This window comes from Ostrinia nubilalis, chromosome 24 (assembly GCF_963855985.1).
Source record: "Ostrinia nubilalis chromosome 24, ilOstNubi1.1, whole genome shotgun sequence".
Taxonomy (NCBI): domain Eukaryota; kingdom Metazoa; phylum Arthropoda; class Insecta; order Lepidoptera; family Crambidae; genus Ostrinia; species Ostrinia nubilalis.
The window spans coordinates 10,670,719-10,690,381 of NC_087111.1; the positions used below are offsets into that span (position 1 = coordinate 10,670,719).

At 39.3% G+C, this 19,663-nt stretch overlaps 3 protein-coding genes across 3 annotated transcripts; 2 read left to right on the plus strand and 1 right to left on the minus strand.

Annotated features, from left to right (window-relative positions):
* Positions 1-1,555: 1,555 nt before the first annotated feature.
* Positions 1,556-3,057, plus strand: LOC135083906 (transcription factor BTF3 homolog 4-like). The gene is made up of 2 exons (XM_063978662.1): positions 1,556-1,656; positions 1,752-3,057. The coding sequence occupies exon 2, from the start codon at positions 1,774-1,776 to the stop codon at positions 2,296-2,298; it is 525 nt and encodes a 174-aa protein (XP_063834732.1). The 5' UTR covers positions 1,556-1,656; positions 1,752-1,773; the 3' UTR covers positions 2,299-3,057.
* A 1,392-nt stretch (positions 3,058-4,449) lies between these two features.
* Positions 4,450-9,196, plus strand: LOC135083873 (TGF-beta-activated kinase 1 and MAP3K7-binding protein 1-like). Its single transcript, XM_063978616.1, has 6 exons — positions 4,450-4,644; positions 5,484-5,618; positions 6,067-6,175; positions 6,701-6,962; positions 7,390-7,546; positions 7,859-9,196. Exons 1-6 carry the CDS (start codon positions 4,508-4,510, stop codon positions 8,418-8,420), a joined length of 1,362 nt encoding a protein of 453 aa, XP_063834686.1. The 5' UTR covers positions 4,450-4,507; the 3' UTR covers positions 8,421-9,196.
* LOC135083874 (26S proteasome regulatory subunit 10B) lies at positions 9,186-19,663 on the minus strand. The gene is made up of 10 exons (XM_063978618.1): positions 19,470-19,663; positions 19,004-19,123; positions 18,294-18,430; positions 17,734-17,832; positions 17,014-17,163; positions 15,256-15,379; positions 12,376-12,476; positions 11,598-11,707; positions 10,559-10,724; positions 9,186-9,393 (listed from the first exon to the last, which is right to left on the minus strand). Exons 1-10 carry the CDS (start codon positions 19,573-19,575, stop codon positions 9,316-9,318), a joined length of 1,191 nt encoding a protein of 396 aa, XP_063834688.1. The 5' UTR covers positions 19,576-19,663; the 3' UTR covers positions 9,186-9,315.

Here is a 19,663-nt window from a genome sequence, read left to right on the forward strand (position 1 = left end):
ACAGTTTTCCACGCACAAGTACATCTGTCACCACCTCGCGCTAAGTGCGTAAAACATCGCGCGTTTTAGCGAACCGCGCTATTGCGTTCGAATTATAAATAGCTGTCAAGTCACTTCAGAAGATGGCGCGAACCGATCGCCCGATGACAGCTTTATACGCCGCCATATTGTAACCCATTTGGTAATGCAGATAAATATTTATTGAGCCGATAACACAGTTTTACGAGTTGATGAGTTCAGTTTATTTTCGTGGGCGATTCTAGGGAAATAGACGGTTTTGCTTGATGATGCGGTCTGGTTAAAACTTTGTTTAGGCAGCCCGATGACGGTTTAGTTCACTTTTTATTGGAAGTTTCTCCATGAAATCATCAAAAAGCTTAAATACTTAGGCTGGGTTGCACTATCTTACTTTAACTTTAACAAACGTCCAAAGTCTGTCAAACTCCATACAAAAAACACTGGTTATGGTAACTCACGGTTAAAATAGGGTGGTGCAACTCAGCCTTAACTTAGTATTGGCAGATAAGTCCAGTCAAAGACCATGGGTGACCCGCGTATGACCCAACAAGCTATTAGGGTTAAGTAACATACATTTGGAGGCCCTGGGCCCTTCAAGCTTCGGACGTTGAATGTTGAAAACGATAATAATATTTCCGACTGAACTAAAGGAACTGCAACTGCTCTTGTAACTACCCTACTAACAACTATTGTCGGCCGTTTGGTGTAGTGGTTCAGAACGGACTACTATGCCGAGAGGTCCCGGGTTCGATTCCCGGCCGGGCAGAAATTGAAATATTGAATTTTAGTTTCTGTGACGGGTCTGGGTGTTTTCTATGTATATTAAGTATATATTATTTACAAAAAAAAGTATTTAAGTATGTTTGTATCCGTTGTGGATGTGGATGTTATGGGTACTAGACCCATAGTACAAGCTTTGCTTAGTTTGGGGCTAGCGGCGCAGTGCAGTGTAAAAATGTCCAAGGATATTTAATTTTATTATTTAACTACTTTTTAATATAATTATTTAATAATTACTGCTGCATGACGATTACAGTTTTTTTGGCATCACTAATTAGATAATTAAAAACCACAAACACTTATCAATCATTTTGAACCCTGCTTGCCGACTATTTCATTTTTCGTCATTTTTCATTTTTCAAACTACTATTGCCATCTAGTGGTTGTCTTGGAAGCTAAATAAAGCACTGGATAGCTCCATCTATATTTTGTCAATTTAACTAAGAAAAGTACTAAGTCAAACTTGTAGATGTCGCTGTACACATTCCAAGACAATGTTTATTTTTTGTTACTAGTAACACTGACACATGTATCTTTTAATTAACGTTCCGTTCCACATTTTAAAGTTCTAAATAATTTTATGGATAATGTTTCATTCATTATTCAGAAATAGAAGAGTAGGTAAATAATATTGTAGATACTAAAATTACATATTTCATGCTAAAAAAATATTTTTGTGGAACACAAATAATTTATTTGATGAGATAATATATTTTCGGTTCTTTTCAAGCAAGTCATTTTATCGTAGAACGGAACGAAGCTTGAATCAAAGCTGCCAACACAAAGATACTAAAATTCAGAAATAACTTGTCGCAAATCCACCATTTTCCCTTTGTAACTTACCGGTGTTCAAAACACGTGCGTACCACCAATTTACATGGAAAACTCGTGTGCTCGCGATTGAAATTATTAACCAAACATCACTAAAAAGTGCGTCGTGTTTCTCTCGACAGGTACGCGTGTTAAAATAACAAAATGAACACGGAAAAGCTGAAGAAACTGCAGTCACAAGTGCGCATTGGGGGCAAAGGCACACCAAGGCGTAAGAAGAAGGTTGTGCACGCGACTGCGGCTACAGATGACAAGAAATTACAGTCTTCCCTCAAAAAGCTATCAGTGAACACTATTCCTGGTATCGAGGAGGTTAATATGATAAAGGATGACGGTACAGTGATACATTTTAATAACCCCAAGGCCCAGGCTTCGCTTGCCGCAAACACTTTTGCGATCACCGGTCATGGGGAGAACAAGCAAATCGCGGAAATGCTCCCTGGCATTTTAAGCCAGCTCGGGCCCGAAGGCTTGAACCAGCTAAAGAGACTCGCGTCGAGCGTCGCCGCGCCAAAACCACATGAAGAGGACGACGAAGTACCTAACCTTGTCGGAAACTTCGACGAGGCTTCCAAACAGGAGGCCAAGGAAGTCATAGCCGAAGACAAGGAAAAGAAAGATGAGAAAAAAGAAACAGAAACCAAAGCTGCAGACAAGAAAACCGACTAAACAACCCATCCACTTAATTTGATCGGTCTAGTTTTTAATTTTGCTCATCCGATGAAGTGATTTTAATGCTAGGGTTTCTAAAGGCTCACGAGGTGTGTCTCAAACTTGTTTTTTTAGTTTGAACTGTTTTGTGTTCCTGAATAAATGTATTTCGAATTTATTGTTTCGCATTTATTGTAGAAATCGTAATTATGTAAATGTGTATTGTGGTATACAATGGAACATCACTTTTTCTTTTTTATTTTACTCGGGCCTTTGGAAATCCTTTATACAGCCATCTCTACTTTGAATCGATAATGCTTGTCTCCTTTTCCATGCACTAATACTTACTGTAATGTAACATAAAAGGGAAATGTGTCGATTTTCTCATAAATAGGCCTTAGCTAAGTGTTGTAATTAACCTATTGTTGAGATATTGGCTATATAGACACATAAATATACAAAATCTATTGCATATTATACATTATTTTTGTCAGCGCACCAGAAAATAGCGATATAATAATATGTATAGTAAATAAAGGTGTAGATCACCTTATAATATTTTTTAATAATGGTATTTTCTAAAGTTGTTGGTTCATGACGTCTGGTTGAAAGAATTGCTTTCTCATTTTAAAAATAAAGTTAAATAGGTTTAAAAAATGAAAGTTTAGTCACAGATTAGCTCTTTAGGATAACAGAGCTAACATTGTATAATAAAACCATAAAAATTGCAAAATGTAAAAGATTGGAGTTTTGAGAATAAAAACTTTGGTCCAGGAATGTTTGTTTTTTTATTTACAATATTACACAATAACATAAAATTACAGTTTGTAGGCATTAAATAAAACCTGTTTATTTTAGGTAGGTAGGTACACATATATTTGAATAATAAAGTAGGTACATAATATACACAAAAGAAGGCACTTGCATTCTTTACAATTTGATTTTCTAATTATTTAAGCTTTGTAATTTTGTTGAGCTGACCCTTATTAGCATTCATTAACATGTTTGGCTAAGTTAAAATAATACAACTTAGTTTGTGTGTTGGACCTTGTGGTTTAACTCATAAAGGTCAAATTCCAATGACAAAATGATAATATACCTACTTCTTGTCTTTGCTATCATTTAATAACTAAACATTATTTATTATTTGGAATGCAATGAAAGAGCTATTATTAACCACAGAATCTCAATATTCATCCATAAATGTCTAGCAGTTTTATTAATTAAGATTATAGTGCCAATTGCCATGAAGCATCATGACGCATCTGCACAAATTACCATAAAATAAAATTTTCTCAGTACATTTTGAGCCTACTGCTGATAGTGATAAGGTTCAAAATCTGTTTAATTTTTGGGTAAGTTGGTTGCACCCTCATCGTCTTCCCATTACAGGAAGAACGTGGCTAATGTTGTTATTAAGCCCGTTTTCACCATCACCATCAATCCCTAATTTTTAAGTGACCTCTATGAAAACAAAATTCCTGTTATGTGTTACCATAGGGGTCACTTAAAAGTAAGGGATTGGTGGTGAAAACGGGAATTAGATCTTGATTCTCTCTAAAACCTAAATAACATCAAAAAGCAAATTAATTACGATAAACAATGCAAAGCGATATGAACCTATACAATCGTATTTTATCGCCCGCCGCGCCGGTTTCGAAGCTCGAACGTGCGTGATTGCGGTCAAGAATTCAAGATTGCGGTTGAGTTTTGGTTTTGGTTTGATTATTGTGGGAAAAAAATTGGTAGTACCTACAATAGGTAGGTACAGATAATATTAGTTTTGAGACGTACCTATCTAACGACGTAATTAATTAACAAATTAGACTTATTTAGTTGTGTATGACTACATAAGCAATAACTGTACAGTCTGTACAATGGTCGGATTTGTGGCCATACCTGTGGCCATACTACTAACGGATGCTTCTTCTGAAGCTGTCTGCAGTCTGAAGGCTCAAGTTAGCAGACGCTGGTACCTATCTTCTTTCCAGGGTCAATGAGTTCACATTACACGATTATAGAGGAAACAGAAGAAAGAAACCAAATTAGATTAAATTAATATTCAACCGACACTGGCTCAAGCATGCGAATGCGATAGAAAAAAAAGGCGCAAAAAAAGTAAAATGTCATTAATGTCAATTTTCGTAAATATTTTTGTTCACAGACAGAGGTATCAAATTTCATTTATCCAGGCTAATTGACTTCACAAAATCAAGAATAAAACAAAATGATAGCGAGACCTTTCACGGACGATTTGCCCAAATGCAGGAACACTTGCGTTGCATCGTATTTTTCAAGGCTTGGCGGTAATAATAGCAATAATGACGACTATCTCTGTTTCTATTGCAAAACTGAGGATAATTCGTAAGTATTTTATTTGTTCTGAATTTCTGATGCTTACTTTATATTGGAAGCAGTTACATTTACGTTTTATAGCCTGGTAATAGTTAAGGCGGCCAACTTTATAATAAGTCAATGCGGGACACCCACCCCTATCCACAATAAGACTTAGGATTTGTTGGAATTGTTAATGGTGTACTTAAATTAGAAACAAACAACACTACTACCGAATTAACATTTAATAACAACACGCTTGATCATATACTGCGGCAGCAACGGCGCGCCACGTCTCGTCATTTGTATTTTGATGTGGAACACTTCTAAGCGAGCAAAACGATGGGAAACGAGGAATGCGGGACATACGGGACGCCTCGGACGATTTGCGGGACTATTTTATTAAATATTGCAATGCGGAATTGCAACTGTCATTACGGGACGGTCCCGCAGAATGCGGGACGGTTGGCCGCCTTAGTAATAGTCCACAGAGTGACCTACCCATAAGTATGCTTGTAGCTTTGAAAGCTCAAAGATTTATCGAAATAAATAGGATTTGTGAAGCTGAGGTGTTGTAAAAATTAAAAGATAACTTGAGAATAAATCACTGTTTCAAGAGACTCATGTTGTTATCCTATTTATTTATAGTCGAGACTCAAGTAGTATTTTCAAAATCTTATAATTTATTTAGTTAAACTTTTTGCACTAATTGTACAGTGGCGAACTTAATACCGGGTGACATTCACTAGCAGTCAACCACAGGACAAGCAGAGAAAAAATCGTCAAACCTATAAAAGCCTAAACCTATAAAATAACTTGATAATAATTTATTGAAAACTAATGCATTGCTTTGTTCGTAAACATTCCAGGTGTTTATACGGTGTGTTCGAACCGCACAATGGCCTGGAAGCGGCGAGATACATCATGCAGCGGATGGCTGCAGAGATACTCTTCCCTTCGCCCTCCGCCAATAATACAGATGAGGAGATTAGAGACAGATTAAGGTATTGCACGAGTCTTGAGAAGTAATTTCTATGACTAATTCTTTTATTGGTATAATGCCTCCTACTACATTTGTGAACACTTGTCTGTTTTTATATTTTTTAGTAAATTTTTACAAAGTTGGATTTTTTGTTTTTCATTTACTGTTTTCACCATTAATCCCTAATTGTTAAGTTATCCCTATCAAAACAAAATGTGTGTTATGTCATGTGCCACCTTGGGCCTGATCATCACTTACAATCAAGTGAGATACAGGCCAAGAGGCTACAGAGAGAGATACAGGCTAACTTAAAAATTCGGTATTGATTTTGAAAACGGGCATGAATCTCATAATATTACATTTACTAAAATTATTTTACCATAGAAGATACAAAGCATTTGCAGAAACTTGTTTTTTCTAGGCATGAATATTATGTAATAGGTTCTTACAGTTTTTAAAATACTTTTCAGAAACGCTTTTGTGTCTGTAGAAAAAGCGTACATTGAGAACTATGACGGCATGATCGCAGAGAGGACCAGCCTTCAGTATCAGCTCCCACAAATCATGGGGGAACAACAGGTATACTCTAATTTGTTTTTAATGGAAAAACAACCTTATTCTATAGTCTGGTCTGCAAGCACGTAGAATTTTGTCCAATGACCCCAAGCTACCCATCCTTAATGCTCGCGTGTGATTATATTGCTGTCGCGCTCGCACTCACTGCTGCTGCCCGACGCACAGTCGCGACAGCAATATAATTATGCGCGAGCGATAAGGATAGGTGACCAGACTTTAGACATATTCACGTCTTAAATTACATTCTTTATTACATTCTTTAATATGTATCTATTTGTGTTGTCTTTTTTGTTTTAGGTACTCACATAAATAATTTTGCTTAATAATAGAAACGTCAAACATTTTTGTTTTTCGTAAACCCTGTTACTTTGTCAAAGCTGTTTAGTCAAGTCGTTGCCAAAATAAAAGAAGAAAAAGAAGTAGAATCAATACTTAAATTGATAAAAGTACCAGCTAATTAATCTTAACATCACACTCACAATTTTGACACTGATTTTTGATAATAACTCTATGCTAATACATTTCCAGATGTCCCAATACGAGCACATAGTGTCCCGGCTCAAAGAGATAGACCAGCACCTTTCCGGTGGAGCCACAGTGGTCATAGCCCTTGTGTTAAACGGCAAACTATTCGTGGCCAACGTAGGTGAGACCCGAGCATTACTGTGCCGAACTGATGACAACTCTGTGCTGAGGGTGGTACAGTTGACGATGGATCATAGTTTGAATAATGAAGATGAGCTGTTGAGGCTTTCGCAGTTGGGGCTGGATGTGAATAAGTTGAGGAACGGTGAGTTTATTGTATGATATTATCCTACACTCTAGCTAGAGCATTTAGCACATACCATGATTACAATCATTATACTTGTGTGAAGCAAAGTGTACCTACCTACTTTGCTCTTAAAATCTTATTAAGTATAACCAGGCCTGTTCATCTCCGCGAGTTTGCATCGAAAACAAAAGACGCGCGACTACCCCTCCTGAGATACCTAATCGACAGGACAATTACGAGCGAGTATTGACGCACGCACGTGTATTCTTCATCCATTTACATCGTCGTCGACGCAAAAAAAAGCATTTTTCGAGTACTTTTACAAACTATTTTGGTTACTTCTACTTGCTAGCATGTAACGTTTTACTAATATTTTAAACTTAGCTTGTTGTATAGCCCATGACTTACAGACTTACATATAATAAGATTTAAAAATATTTTTCAGCCCAATACCTAGGCAACCAGACGGGGACCCGTTGCCTGGGCAACTACCTAGTCAAGGGCCTGTACAAAGCCTTCCCTACAATCAGCGCAGCCTCATCGGAGCCGGTGGTGGCCACTCCCGAAATACACGGGCCCATCGCTTTGGACGAGTCTTGCAGGTAAACGAATAAATAAATACCTAATTCTAAAATGCAGACATGAACTGACGGCCTCATAAAGGTACCACCGCTACCAACCGGTCATTATTGAAATCATTGGGGGAGGCCTATGTTCAGCAGTGGACGTCCTATGGCTGAAAAATGTAATGATGATGATGATGATGTATCGACATGACAAAGCTGCTTGCGAAATTCATCGCATTAAAATCAAAATTATACTACAATATTGTCGAATTTTTTTCGCCACTTTTCAACGGTAGCAGATTTGTCTCGAAGCCGTAACAAATTATCGAATTATTTTATTATTTTCAGATTCCTAGTGCTAGTCAGTGCTGGAGTGTACAAACGCATCCAAGAAGTCAGGGGCAGCTGTGAACAGGCCAATAAACAACTGGCCCAAATAATAGTAGAAAACTTCCGGAAAGAAACAAACTTCAAACATGTGAGCCAGTCTGTGCTTGGTGAAATAGAGGAAGAATTCGTCTCATACTGTGTAAAGAACAACCTTACACCAAAAGCAAACACTCATATGTCACTCGTAATAAGAAACTTCAACTTTCTTCCACCTATAGACGATGATCCAATACCAAAAAATCCATCGGTGAGATTCAACCCGATCGTTCAATCCAAATCGACAACGTTACTAAATGAGATTGACTCGGAACAGTATTCTTCGGGGAATGAGATTGAGACGAACGATTCAATTGTAGATACAAATAGATCAGATCGATCAGTGGAGTCGTCTTCAGACATCTATCCAGCGAGACAGTTTGAGAAGGAGAGAAAAATCAAAGGTTACGTTGACTTTTCTTGCTATTACGAGAATGTGGCTAAAGCTAGAAAGAATGGGACGTTGCCTGGATTTATTAAATAGGTTACAATTTGTTAAAAATTGTATAGGTATCGGTTATTTTAAATAACTAGTGTTAAAGAATGGCATAATAATTGAGAACCGAATAGTATTACTTTTATGGTACATTATTACAAATAATTTGCGTGAGTCATACTGAAAATTGCGTTTATCACCTATATTTATGGATATTTGATTAGAAAGTGCATTGTATAGTTTTTGTTGTAGAAAATTGATGAAAGGTAGATCAGTCCTCGCAATATAGAGATAATCTGAGCTTCACTAACCTTAAAGTCAATCCTCGGAGCTGATGATAATGATGTCACACGGAGCACGGTTACACACGCGAACAATCACAAAAGACACGGTCTTTCGAAGGAGTGACGTCACTTATTCCGGAGCGCACGACACGTGTGTGCGCAATGAACGTCGCCCGGCAACTGAGGCTCCGACCGTTGAACGACGGTAGGAAAATAAAGTTGAAGCAAATATGCGATTACCCGCCAATATTTTTACAAGGGCTGAACGACTAATTTGTTGTAACTATTGTGCCTTAGAACGAAGCATTTTATTTTGGGAATTTTTCAGTCGAAAACACTTTTAAATAAAAAAGAAACATTACATTTTATTTAATAAAATGGACGCTGCATAATTCGGACTTTGACTACTTTGTGCAATAAATAGATCACAGAGCCATCTAGTCCCAAACTAAGCAAACCTTGTACTATGGATGCCAGACATTTTATTGTATTGTATATTGTGTAAATAAATTATTAAAAAATAAACGAATAAAATATTAATTTCTTTATTTTCATTACAGTGTTACCAGTTCCAAATCATTATAAAACGGAGTAAATAACATTTTTCATACGTTTGAAAACTGGAAGTAATATCCTAATGTTAAGTTTAAACTAAATGCTTAGACGGGCTTGTAGTCGAGCTTGCTCTCAAGTTTCTTGTTATCGGCTACCTTACGAACCGCTTTCATTAGATCCTCCTGTAAAAGAATAAATTTTAAATAAAATTAATCTATTCAAATCCAAATGGTCCCATAATTTAGGACCTGCTGTTTCTACACTTGCTGATAAAGTTCCTGATAGCTTATTATGAACTTATGTCGGATAAATTAAATTGGTTCGGGTCTTGGGTAGAGATATCTGGCAGATAAAGTAGATGTGGCACGATCAAGTCAAAGTTTTGTTACCTTAAAGATAGCAAAATGATATCAATTGGTAGACAATGTCATCATCTTCGTCCACAGCTGGACAAAGGACTCCCACTATAACCGGTCCTGCGCTACTCACATCTAAATGCTTTCTCTAACCTACGCCAGATCGTCAGTCCACCTAGGTGGAGGCCTGCTGGGTTGCACTATCTTACTTTGTCTTTAACAAACGTCAGAACACACCGGTTATCTTTATAGTTACTGTTAAAGTAAGGTGGCGCAACTCAGCATTTTTAAGTGACCCCTATGACAACAAAATTCCTGTTGTTACCATAGGGGTCACTTAAAAAATAGGGATTGATGGTGAAAACGGGCATAAGTCTTCCGGTCGAAGTCGAGAGCTTTCCTGCTCCAACGGTCAATTGGTCGGAAGCACCTGGATGCAGGCAGGTCTGTGTGTAAACCCTTGAGGAGGCCTTTGTCCAGCACTGCCGTGCTAGTGATATTAGCAGTAACTTCAATATTTTGCTTTTAAAAAAACTCCCGTCAGCTCATTGAAATAGAGCTCATTATAGTTTTGCCAAAAAATAGTTTTTTTTATCCACAACGAGGAAGCTCTTGGCCTGTATCTCACCTGATGGTAAGTGATGATCAGGCCGAAGGTGAAAGCGAGCTTCACCCGGAATCCTCAACCACGGAGGAACTGGCTATCTTACCTCTAACTGCCGGAACACAACAATACTGTTAACATTGTTGTTATGGCAACAGACTTAGGTAAGATGGTGGTAGCTAGCCAGGCGGACTTAGAACAAGCCCTACCACCAACCAAACCGAACAGAAAAATCTGCCCCCACTGGGAATCGAACCCGGGACCTCTGCGTCTGAAGCAGGTGGTCTTATCACTAGACCACAGAGGCGGTTAAAATCTGATATCGCTAGCACGGCAGAGCAGTGGACGTCATTAGGCTGACACGGACGAACAAAACGACAGACTTACCTGAATAATATACTCCCTCTCAGCCCGTATAGCGAAGAGGCCAGCCTCAGTGCAAACGTTTCTCAGGTCAGCGCCGTTGAAAGTGTCGGACAGTTTGACAACCGCCTCGTAGTCCATCTCGCCGTGTTTGGCGATCGGTTGCGCGTGGATCTTCAGGATTTCCAGTCTGGAATATAAAAATAAGCATGAAAATTTATCAGCCAAGCTTGGATGTGCAGTAGGCCACAGCTCCAACTACCCACTTCTGTTTTTAGGGTTCCGTAGCCAAATGGCAAAAAACGGAACCCTTATAGATTCGTCATGTCTGTCTGTCCGTCCGTCCGTCTGTCCGTCCGTATGTCACAGCCATTTTTTTCCGAAACTTGGTAAGTAGATGTATTCTGTGAACCGCATTAAGATTTTGATGCAAAAATAAAAAAATAATAATAAATATTAGAGGCTCCCCAATGTATGGGCTTATCGACAAAAGTTTATCTTAGTGCGCATCCTATGCCTACAGGTTAAATCATGCGTAAAGTTGGGAAGGTTGATAGTTCCATCGTTGTTGGCCACTGAGTTTTTGGTGGTGAATGTAGTGAACCTATTTATAACAAACACTAGCTTTTGCCCGCGGCTTCACCCGCGTGATATTTAGTTTGTCACTGATCGTTATAGCCTATATGTTGTTCTGGGTTATAAACAATAATACTGTAAAGTTTCATCAAAATCCGTTCAGTAGTTTTTCCGTGAAAGAGTAACAAAGTAACAAACATCCAGACATCCACACAAACTTTCGCATTTATAATATTAGTAGGATACTAAAGCTTGCAAGGGGTTGAATGACGGGGACACTAGAAATTTTACCAGACTGCGCCAGGTTTTTTTTTACACAGTAATCTACTTACTACTTATTTAAAACAAATGCAGTCGGCAAGTTCCTTTACGGTTGAGGATTCTGGGTGAAGCTCGCTTCCGCCTCAGAACTGATCATCACTTTCCATCACGTGAGATGCAGGCCAATCGCTCACTGTGGATAAAAAATATCAGACAAGAATCTCACCTAGCCTGTTCATTGGGCAGCGGGATCTCAATCTTCCTGTCCAATCTACCAGGTCTTAACAGAGCCGGATCCAGGGTATCAGGTCGATTGGTGGCCATGATGATCTTGACCTGAAATAAACAAAATTAATTTAGTTTGTGTAAGTAGGCCTTTAAAGAGCACTTACACATCCCGACCTTAGCACTGCTTCGGGACAATAAATATCGGCCAGTGTTGAAAAGAAGCGCAAGAATCACTATTGTAAGGCCCAGAACAGACGGTGAAACGCAACTGCAACGAAACTGCAACTGCTAGTTACTTTTGAGTTGCATCTAAGTTTCTGCCATAGCGTCCGTTGAGAGACCACACATGACGCGACCAGTTTGAAACTTTCAGTTTCAGTTTCATTCATCAGAAAGTTGCAGTTTCGTTTCACCGTCTGTTCTGGGCCTAATTCAGCGTCAAATATTTCGTGACATCCAAAGTGACCAAAAGGTTGACAACATAATCTTATTTTAATTGTAACAAAAACGTGTTGCGAATTTTGACTTCTTTGGGTGTCGTTGGATCCTTGACTGTACGACAACATTGGCAAACGTGGAAACACAATAGAGAAGAAGAACTGTACGAAATAATAAACTTCGAACTCCTATGTTCTTCTGATTAATTTCGTCGCGGGTCCAATGACAGTTTAACTTTCCCCCGGGACAAACTTGACCTTCGCTGGTTGGGTTGTTGGCGGTCAAGCTGTAGATCCTGGCTACACAGGAGTTGCAGCGGTGGGAACTGTACGACATACCTGGCCAAGAGAGTCGAAGCCGTCCATTTGGTTGAGAAGTTCCATGAGCGTTCGCTGGATTTCTCTGTCGGCGCTGGTGCCTTCGGAGAAACGTCTGCCACCTGGGAGGATAAAAAATAGTGTTAGGCTGAACGATTGATAATGGCATAATGATAGTGTATTTCTGATTGCAAAGGCTATTTTTATTGTAGTAGAAATGTTTAACTTGCTGGCGACTTTTCAGATAAAGACGTTCGGAATTCGACTGGTTCACTATTTTAAAATCTCTTAGCGAACTATGGGATTTGTATAGAAAGCGTGTCATTCTCAGTTGTCGAAAAAACTTTTGGATAACATTTCATTATGTTTACAATAAAGCACAAAATAGTCACTTTCGGTTGAGTGGAAACGCTATGCAGGATCGTCGCAATATTTACGATATTTTCGTTTTACATTTACTCGTTTTTTTCAGTAATATAACTAGAAGTATTTCTTGTCGGATTTCATTTTATGAATAAAGAAGCGAATGAGGATCATTTCGATTTTTAGCTGTGAATGCAGATTTATAGGTCTAAGAAATCCTTAATATACAGTCCAAAAATTTTTGTTCTACGACAAAAATTGACGAAGTTATGGCCAAATTACTAAAAAAGTTCACTGACCGCCCGGCGCGGGACCGATGACGTCATTATATCCGATCCGAACGCTGCCGGCGTACTGCGTGGATAGAAAATATTTTTTTCTAGCCAAACTATCAGTTTTAGAGAAAAACTTGTTATGACATTTATTCATCAGAATAAAGTAAGCTATCGATAGGTAATTTTTTAAAATAGAAATTGTGAAAAATGTCGCAAAAAATCCATACGCTCATACGATTCAATGGAACGCGGAGACGCGATTAGGGTCTCCGCGGTGGTATATTTGGCGATTTATTCAAATAAAGTGTTCATAAGTGTTGTTAGAGTCATATCTTCGTCCAAGTAAAATATAAAAATGTATAGATATTAATTTATTTACTTCTAACAATAAGTATAGCTGAGGCAGATACACTCTGCCTAGGCTACAAGACATTGCTATGAAGATCATTTCGATGTACACGCAATACCTACCTGTTATTTAGTTTTTCTGAGTTAAACCTACGTACCTACCTATCTATTCGCCGTTCCCATGGGCGGGCCAGCTGCTCCCTCCTGGAAATCTATTTAATCTTAGCCTAGAAGCTATACCCCCGTCCCTATCTCCTCTCCCCAGGTCATAAGCTGGGCATGACTTCCCCCTCGGCCAGAAGTCTTGGTATGATTTAACCCCCCCCCCCCCCCCCCCCAGGCCAGAAGCTGGGTAAGGCTAGCCCCTCCCCCCAGTCCATAAGCATAAGCTAGGTATAACCCCCTCGGCCAGAAGCTGGGTATGACTAACCCCCCCCCCCAGGCCAGAAACTGGGTATGACTAAACCCCCCCCCCCCCCCCGGCCAGAAACTGGGTATGACTTGCCTCTCCCCCCTTTTACCAAGGCCAGAAGCTGGGTAAGGCTTGCCCCTCCCCCCAGGCTATAAGCTGGGTATGACATCCCCCCCCCCCCCTTCTAGGCCAGAAACTGGGTATTAGTACTCATATTATGTATTATTATGTTCAATACAAACAATCATAAAGTTACACTCACCCTAACCGCGTCTCCGCATTCCATCGAATCCTATAAAAATGTGGTTTTTGGACATAGCGATACCTATTTTTCACAATTTTTATTTTTAAAAATTACTGGTCCGTAGGTTACTTTATTTTGATGAATAAATGTTATTAAAAGTTTTTTTCTAAAACTGATAGTTTAGCTGGAAAAAAATATTTTCCATCCCAATAGTACGCCGGCTGCGCTCGATTCGGATATAGTGACGTCACGCGGCCCTGCGTACGTTGTCTTTTAGCGGCAAAAACGGCCTATGTTTATTACTTAATATCTTCGTAAGTAATGGTCCGATTTGGATAATTCAAAAAGATATATCTTTCTTATGTCTTAAAGATTAACGTAGATACTAGTTTTATTGAATTTTCTACAACAGTACTGATCCTCATTGTATTTTTAAAAAGATTCGAATTTTTAAATCGTGATGACATCGCGAGAGCTGCTAACTTGTCTCGCCGTGAAGTCGCCAAAATTAGCTAGTGTGAAAAGGCCCTAAATGAGCTGCCACATTAGTGGATTGCAAGCGTTTTTAAATCGGTGGATTGCAAGCGTTTTTAAATCGGTGGATTGCAAGCGTTTTTAAATCGGAGGATTGCAAGCGTTTTTAAATCGGAGGATTGCAAGCGTTTTTAAATCGGAGCGGCGACGCAGCGAACACGAAGCTTGTAATCCGCCAGCCAGTGTGTCAAAAGGCTTCAAGTACCCCAATGATGATGATGATATTAGGGGGCGTCCATTAATTACGTGAGACAATTATGGCAATTTTTCAACCCCCCGCCCCCATTGGTGAGATTTCATGAGATTTTGCCAGACCCCCTCCCACAACCCCTAATCTCACGTGAGATTTTCCAAAATGCCTATTTGCAATGTAAATGAGATAATCCATGCTTCGAAAATATTAGATTTTTTTAAAATAACCCGACCTGCGTAAAAAAAATAACTGAAATGATAAAACAAAACAATTTAGGCCCAGTTGTTTTACTTTTAGTACAATTTTTAACCATTAGTCAATATTTAAGCATTGGTAGCAAACTGCGGATCTAAAAACTGGGGCTGTGTTCACAAATGCAGACGGAGGATTTACTCTGTTTGTTGGGGAAAAAAATTACGTGATATTTCTCGACACCCCCCCTCCCCCACGTGAGATTAAGTGAGGTTTTTCTGGACCCCCCCCTAAAAGTCTCACGTAATTAATGGACGCCCCCTTACATGATATTACATACCAATGGCATCAATCTCGTCCATGAAGATGATGCAGGGCTGGTGGTCGCGCGCGTAATTGAACATCTCGCGGATAAGCCTCGCCGACTCGCCGATATACTTGTCCACGATCGCCGACGATACCACCTGCGGATTATTTAATAGAAATGTTTATTATTTTGCACATCTTTCATAAGTTATCAAATCAGCAAAATACAGTAGGACGCCGATTATCCGAACACCGATTAACCGAATCGCCAATTATCCGAATCGGTCCTAAGCGTAATATAAAAAATTAAAACCAAGTAATTTTTATTTTGTATTGGTGTAACAAGTTGGAACTCGCAGGAGTCTACATATATTTCAACTGAGCGTTATTGTAGAGCTGTAAACACAGTTATTAAAGTTTATTATATTATGTGTGACAGTTCGTTTTTAACATGCTTTTTCTTTATTACCTGTCTATGTCCCATTATCCGAATCGACCCCGGTCCCAATTAATTCGGATAATCGGCGTTCTACTGTACTGAAATTGAAACACATAGTTTATTTAGTACATAGGCCCTTTCCAAGGCTAAGACACGTTCCAAATATAGCTTGCCTTACCACCACTTCGGGACAACATATTGGCTGGTGCTAAGAAGTGGCAGAGAAAACTCAAGCTTTGTAAGAAATTTTGTTGCAATTTCTTACAAAACTTGCGCGCAAAAAGCAAATCTAGTATGTAAAATCATCAAACTTCTAATACTTGTAACTCAGTTCACTGAGTTTAGAGGTATACATGTCTTAGTAAGTTTGGTTTATTACACTATTTTATATCCAAAAAACATGGTTTGGTCGATGGCCGCGCGAAAAAAAAAGACGCCAATTTCCGGCATTGTCTTTTGAGTGTCAAGTGCAGTGGAAACAACATCAGGCATTCCCAATCCGTCTGTCCCGCATGGTAAGTGTAAGCCAAATCCTCCATTTCTTCCTGTTACCTTGAGGGGAGGTTAGGCAATCCATTTGCCTGTTACCTTGAGGAAGTTAGCGTCCAGCTGTGAAGCGACGGCCCTCACTAGAAGTGTTTTACCGGTGCCATTAGCCTGATGGTACGGAGAATAGCCCAATTCGTCCATTTGTCACTTACTTTAAGGAACTTAGCGTCCAGCTGTAAAGCGACGGCTTTTACTAGAAGTGTTTTGCCGGTGTCATTTGCCTCTGGTGAATTGGAGAGGGCCGGCACTCGTCCGTAAGAAAAGATGGACGAAGCCTGATGGTAGGGAGAATAGCCCAATTCGTCCAATGAGGGCTATCGTTTTTATACTTAACAGTTGGCACCCCTGGCGATTGACAGGACCTTACTCTACAGTGGCGCCATCTTGATGAGTGCAAATGCGATAGTCCTCCTACCACTTTCGCGCTCACCAGTTGGCGCCACTGTCTTCGCGACTAGCAAGTGACAGGACCTTACTCTACAGTGGCGCCAACTGGTGAGCGCTAAAACGATAGCCCTCATTGCTACCGGTTAAGGGCAATGACCCGAGGCCTGTGACGTTACCTTGAGGAAGTTAGCGTCCAGCTGTGAAGCGACGGCCCTGGCTAAAGCCTGGTCCGTGAGCACGTAGAATTTTGTCCAATGACCCCAAGCTACCCATCCTTATCGCTCGCGCGTAATTATATTGCTGTCGCGACTGTGCGACGGGCGCCCGCAGTGAGTGTGCGAGCGCGACAGCAACATAATTAGCGGCCCGTACAGCAGGCAGCCTTGGAGGGCAATGACCCGAGCCCTGTGACGTCACCTTGAGGAAGTTAGCGTCCAGCTGTGAAGCGACGGCCCTAGCTAGTAGCGTCTTGCCGGTGCCGGGCGGCCCGTACAAGAGGCAGCCCTTGGGCGGCGTGATGCCGACGCGGACGAATAGCTCAGGATTGAGGAGAGGGAGCTCGATGACCTGCAAATAGAAATGGTGCATTGTGAGATGATGGAAACGAAAATGCATTATAATTTATTACTTTCAGCTCACAGCTTGATACAGAGATCCAGTTTCTGAATTGAAATTTCTAGCATGAGCATGCAGAAACTGGATCTATGACTCTTGATGTGTGTTCATACTTATGCCAAAAATCTCAATTCAGGTAAAAACTACCAGTGCATTTTTGCAAAGTTACTCGAAATTAATTTTCTGTACCACTCGTGTGGTGCACACTGACACCACACAGAGCCAATGTTACCCTACTATGACTATTGTTTATAATATAGACTAGTCTATCTCGGCACACTGGTGTACCGTGATCTTTAGATGGTGTGCCTCGGAAAAATAAGGTTAACTTATAAAATTGATTTTTCATTTTCCTCCAAAAAATTTCAATTTCCTAGATGTACCTACATAATTGATACATTGATATAAACCAATCTTAGGTATTGTATTTGAGAATAGATTCATGATCCAATACTCTTTAAAGTTCAGTGCAAACAGACAACTGACACTGTATTACGATTTATGAATAAAATTGACGCTCACCTCTCTAAGTTGTCGGATCTGTTCCTGCAGACCTCCGATGGCCGAGTATGTGACGTCACCAGGGTCCTCGTGGCTCATGTTGTACACTAGAGGGTCAACCTATAAAAAGAAAAGTACATATTATTACATAACATGAACATTTTTAAAAACCAACATTTCCTAGTCTGGGGAACAATTTTCACAATCAATATTATACAAAAGACAAGTCGTGTGGTCTTTCAATTATTTTTTCAAAGATGCAATTATACAATCAGTAAGGATTTGACATTGTGTAAGTAAGAATATTTTTATCAGCATCATATTGGAGACAAAAGGCACGTTAGGCTTAATTTGCACCAGCTAACTTTGACTGTAACTTTGATGATAACCAGTGGTTTTTTGTATGGAGGTTGACAGATTTTTGACATTTGTTAAAGTCAAAGTAAGATGACACAACCCAGCCTTAGTGTTTTGCTGACATGAGGAAGAACATTTACACATCATTATGAAAGGACATTACCGTACTAAATGTCTATTAAAACAATAAGCCTGTAACTATTATTAGTAAGGTTTATATGTACCTCTCTCGGTAAATGCCGCATGATCGTCAGGGTAGTCATGTCGAGAGCTACCCTGGTGCCTCCCTTTAGCTTGTTCTTATCTAGCTGACGACGACACCCAACTACGTAGCGAGGACCGTTGGTTGCTTTGACGATAACTGGAAAATAAAATCAGTGTTTTAGGACATACACAAACTAAATATTTCAGACAGAAACACAAATTTGTGACACACAGGCAATTATTTTAGGTTATGGAGAAAGAATGCAAAAATGCAAAGACTAGTACATTGAAATTACGAAGGTAAAGATAGTCAGATAATAATAATGATATCCTTGGACATTTTACACTGTGCTTCTAGTTCCAAACTAAGCAAAGCTTGTACTATGGGTACTAGACAATGGATATAAACATACTTAAATACTTTTTTTTGTAAATACATACATATTATACATAGAAATCACCCAGTTCAAGTATGTTCATACACATAAATGTTTGTACTGTGCGGGAATCGAACCCGCAACCTCTGGAATAGTAGTCAGTTTTGAACCACTACACCAAAGGGCCGACCCTATAGCCGATAGTCTTCTGCTTATTGATTAGACCTGCCATAGCTGATGTATTCCTTTGTTTCACACATGCATGGAACATTCTAGCCAATAGAGACACGAAATCATCATCATCAACGGGCAACTTTCAATGACTTAGTATGTTTTACTCCAAAAACACTTACATTTCTCTTCAGTCAACTGCTTGAGCACCTCACCGACGATCTGACCCACACTCTGGAGAGCTTTGAGGTCGTTTTCACTCTTATCGTACTGTTTTGTGAGGTCCTTTAGTTGCTCACGCACTGTGAATCAAATTAGGCATGATTTGATCAATATTAGTACAGTTATACCTATAATATTAATGTAGAATCAATCTATTTCAAATTGTGATACATAAAATTACATTAGGTATGTGGGCAACCTGTAAAAAGGTATATTTCTTGTGACTAATGATACAAAATGTTCATTGCTTTGTGCCAGTTGAAGTTAACCTAATTACAAAAATATTTTGCAATTAAATCTAAGTTATAGCTTGTATGGATCGATGTAGTGATCAAATAATAAGAGAAATACATTTATTTCGTCAATAACTGCAAAAATAAGCGCGATGATTCGGCATAAATGAAGACCAACACCACGATTACTTACTATCCTTAAGCCGTGATTCGACTTCTTTGTGTTCCATCAACTTCTTTCGGTAATCCTGAAAAGCTTTTTCTCTCAAGGGATCCATTGTAGACGTTCCAGCAGGCATTTTGAACGATTTTATTTAATTTTCTTTGAGTAACAAAAAGCGAAATTCACGTATCATTTGTTTGACAGCTACTTTGACAATTTACTTT

Excerpts from the sequence above, each read along its gene's own strand:
- LOC135083906 (XM_063978662.1), top strand. The coding sequence starts at position 1,774 with ATGAACACGGAAAAGCTGAAGAAACTGCAGTCACAAGTGCGCATTGGG.
- LOC135083873 (XM_063978616.1), top strand. The coding sequence starts at position 4,508 with ATGATAGCGAGACCTTTCACGGACGATTTGCCCAAATGCAGGAACACT. Across the intron at positions 6,963-7,389 it reads TGTGAATAAGTTGAGGAACG|CCCAATACCTAGGCAACCAG; the intron begins GTGAGTTTATTG and ends AATATTTTTCAG. Across the intron at positions 7,547-7,858 it reads GCTTTGGACGAGTCTTGCAG|ATTCCTAGTGCTAGTCAGTG; the intron begins GTAAACGAATAA and ends TATTATTTTCAG.
- LOC135083874 (XM_063978618.1), bottom strand. The coding sequence starts at position 19,575 with ATGCCTGCTGGAACGTCTACAATGGATCCCTTGAGAGAAAAAGCTTTT. Across the intron at positions 19,124-19,469 it reads CGAATCACGGCTTAAGGATA|TGCGTGAGCAACTAAAGGAC; the intron begins GTAAGTAATCGT and ends TTTGATTCACAG. Across the intron at positions 15,380-17,013 it reads TGGACGCTAACTTCCTCAAG|GTGGTATCGTCGGCGATCGT; the intron begins GTGACGTCACAG and ends AATAATCCGCAG.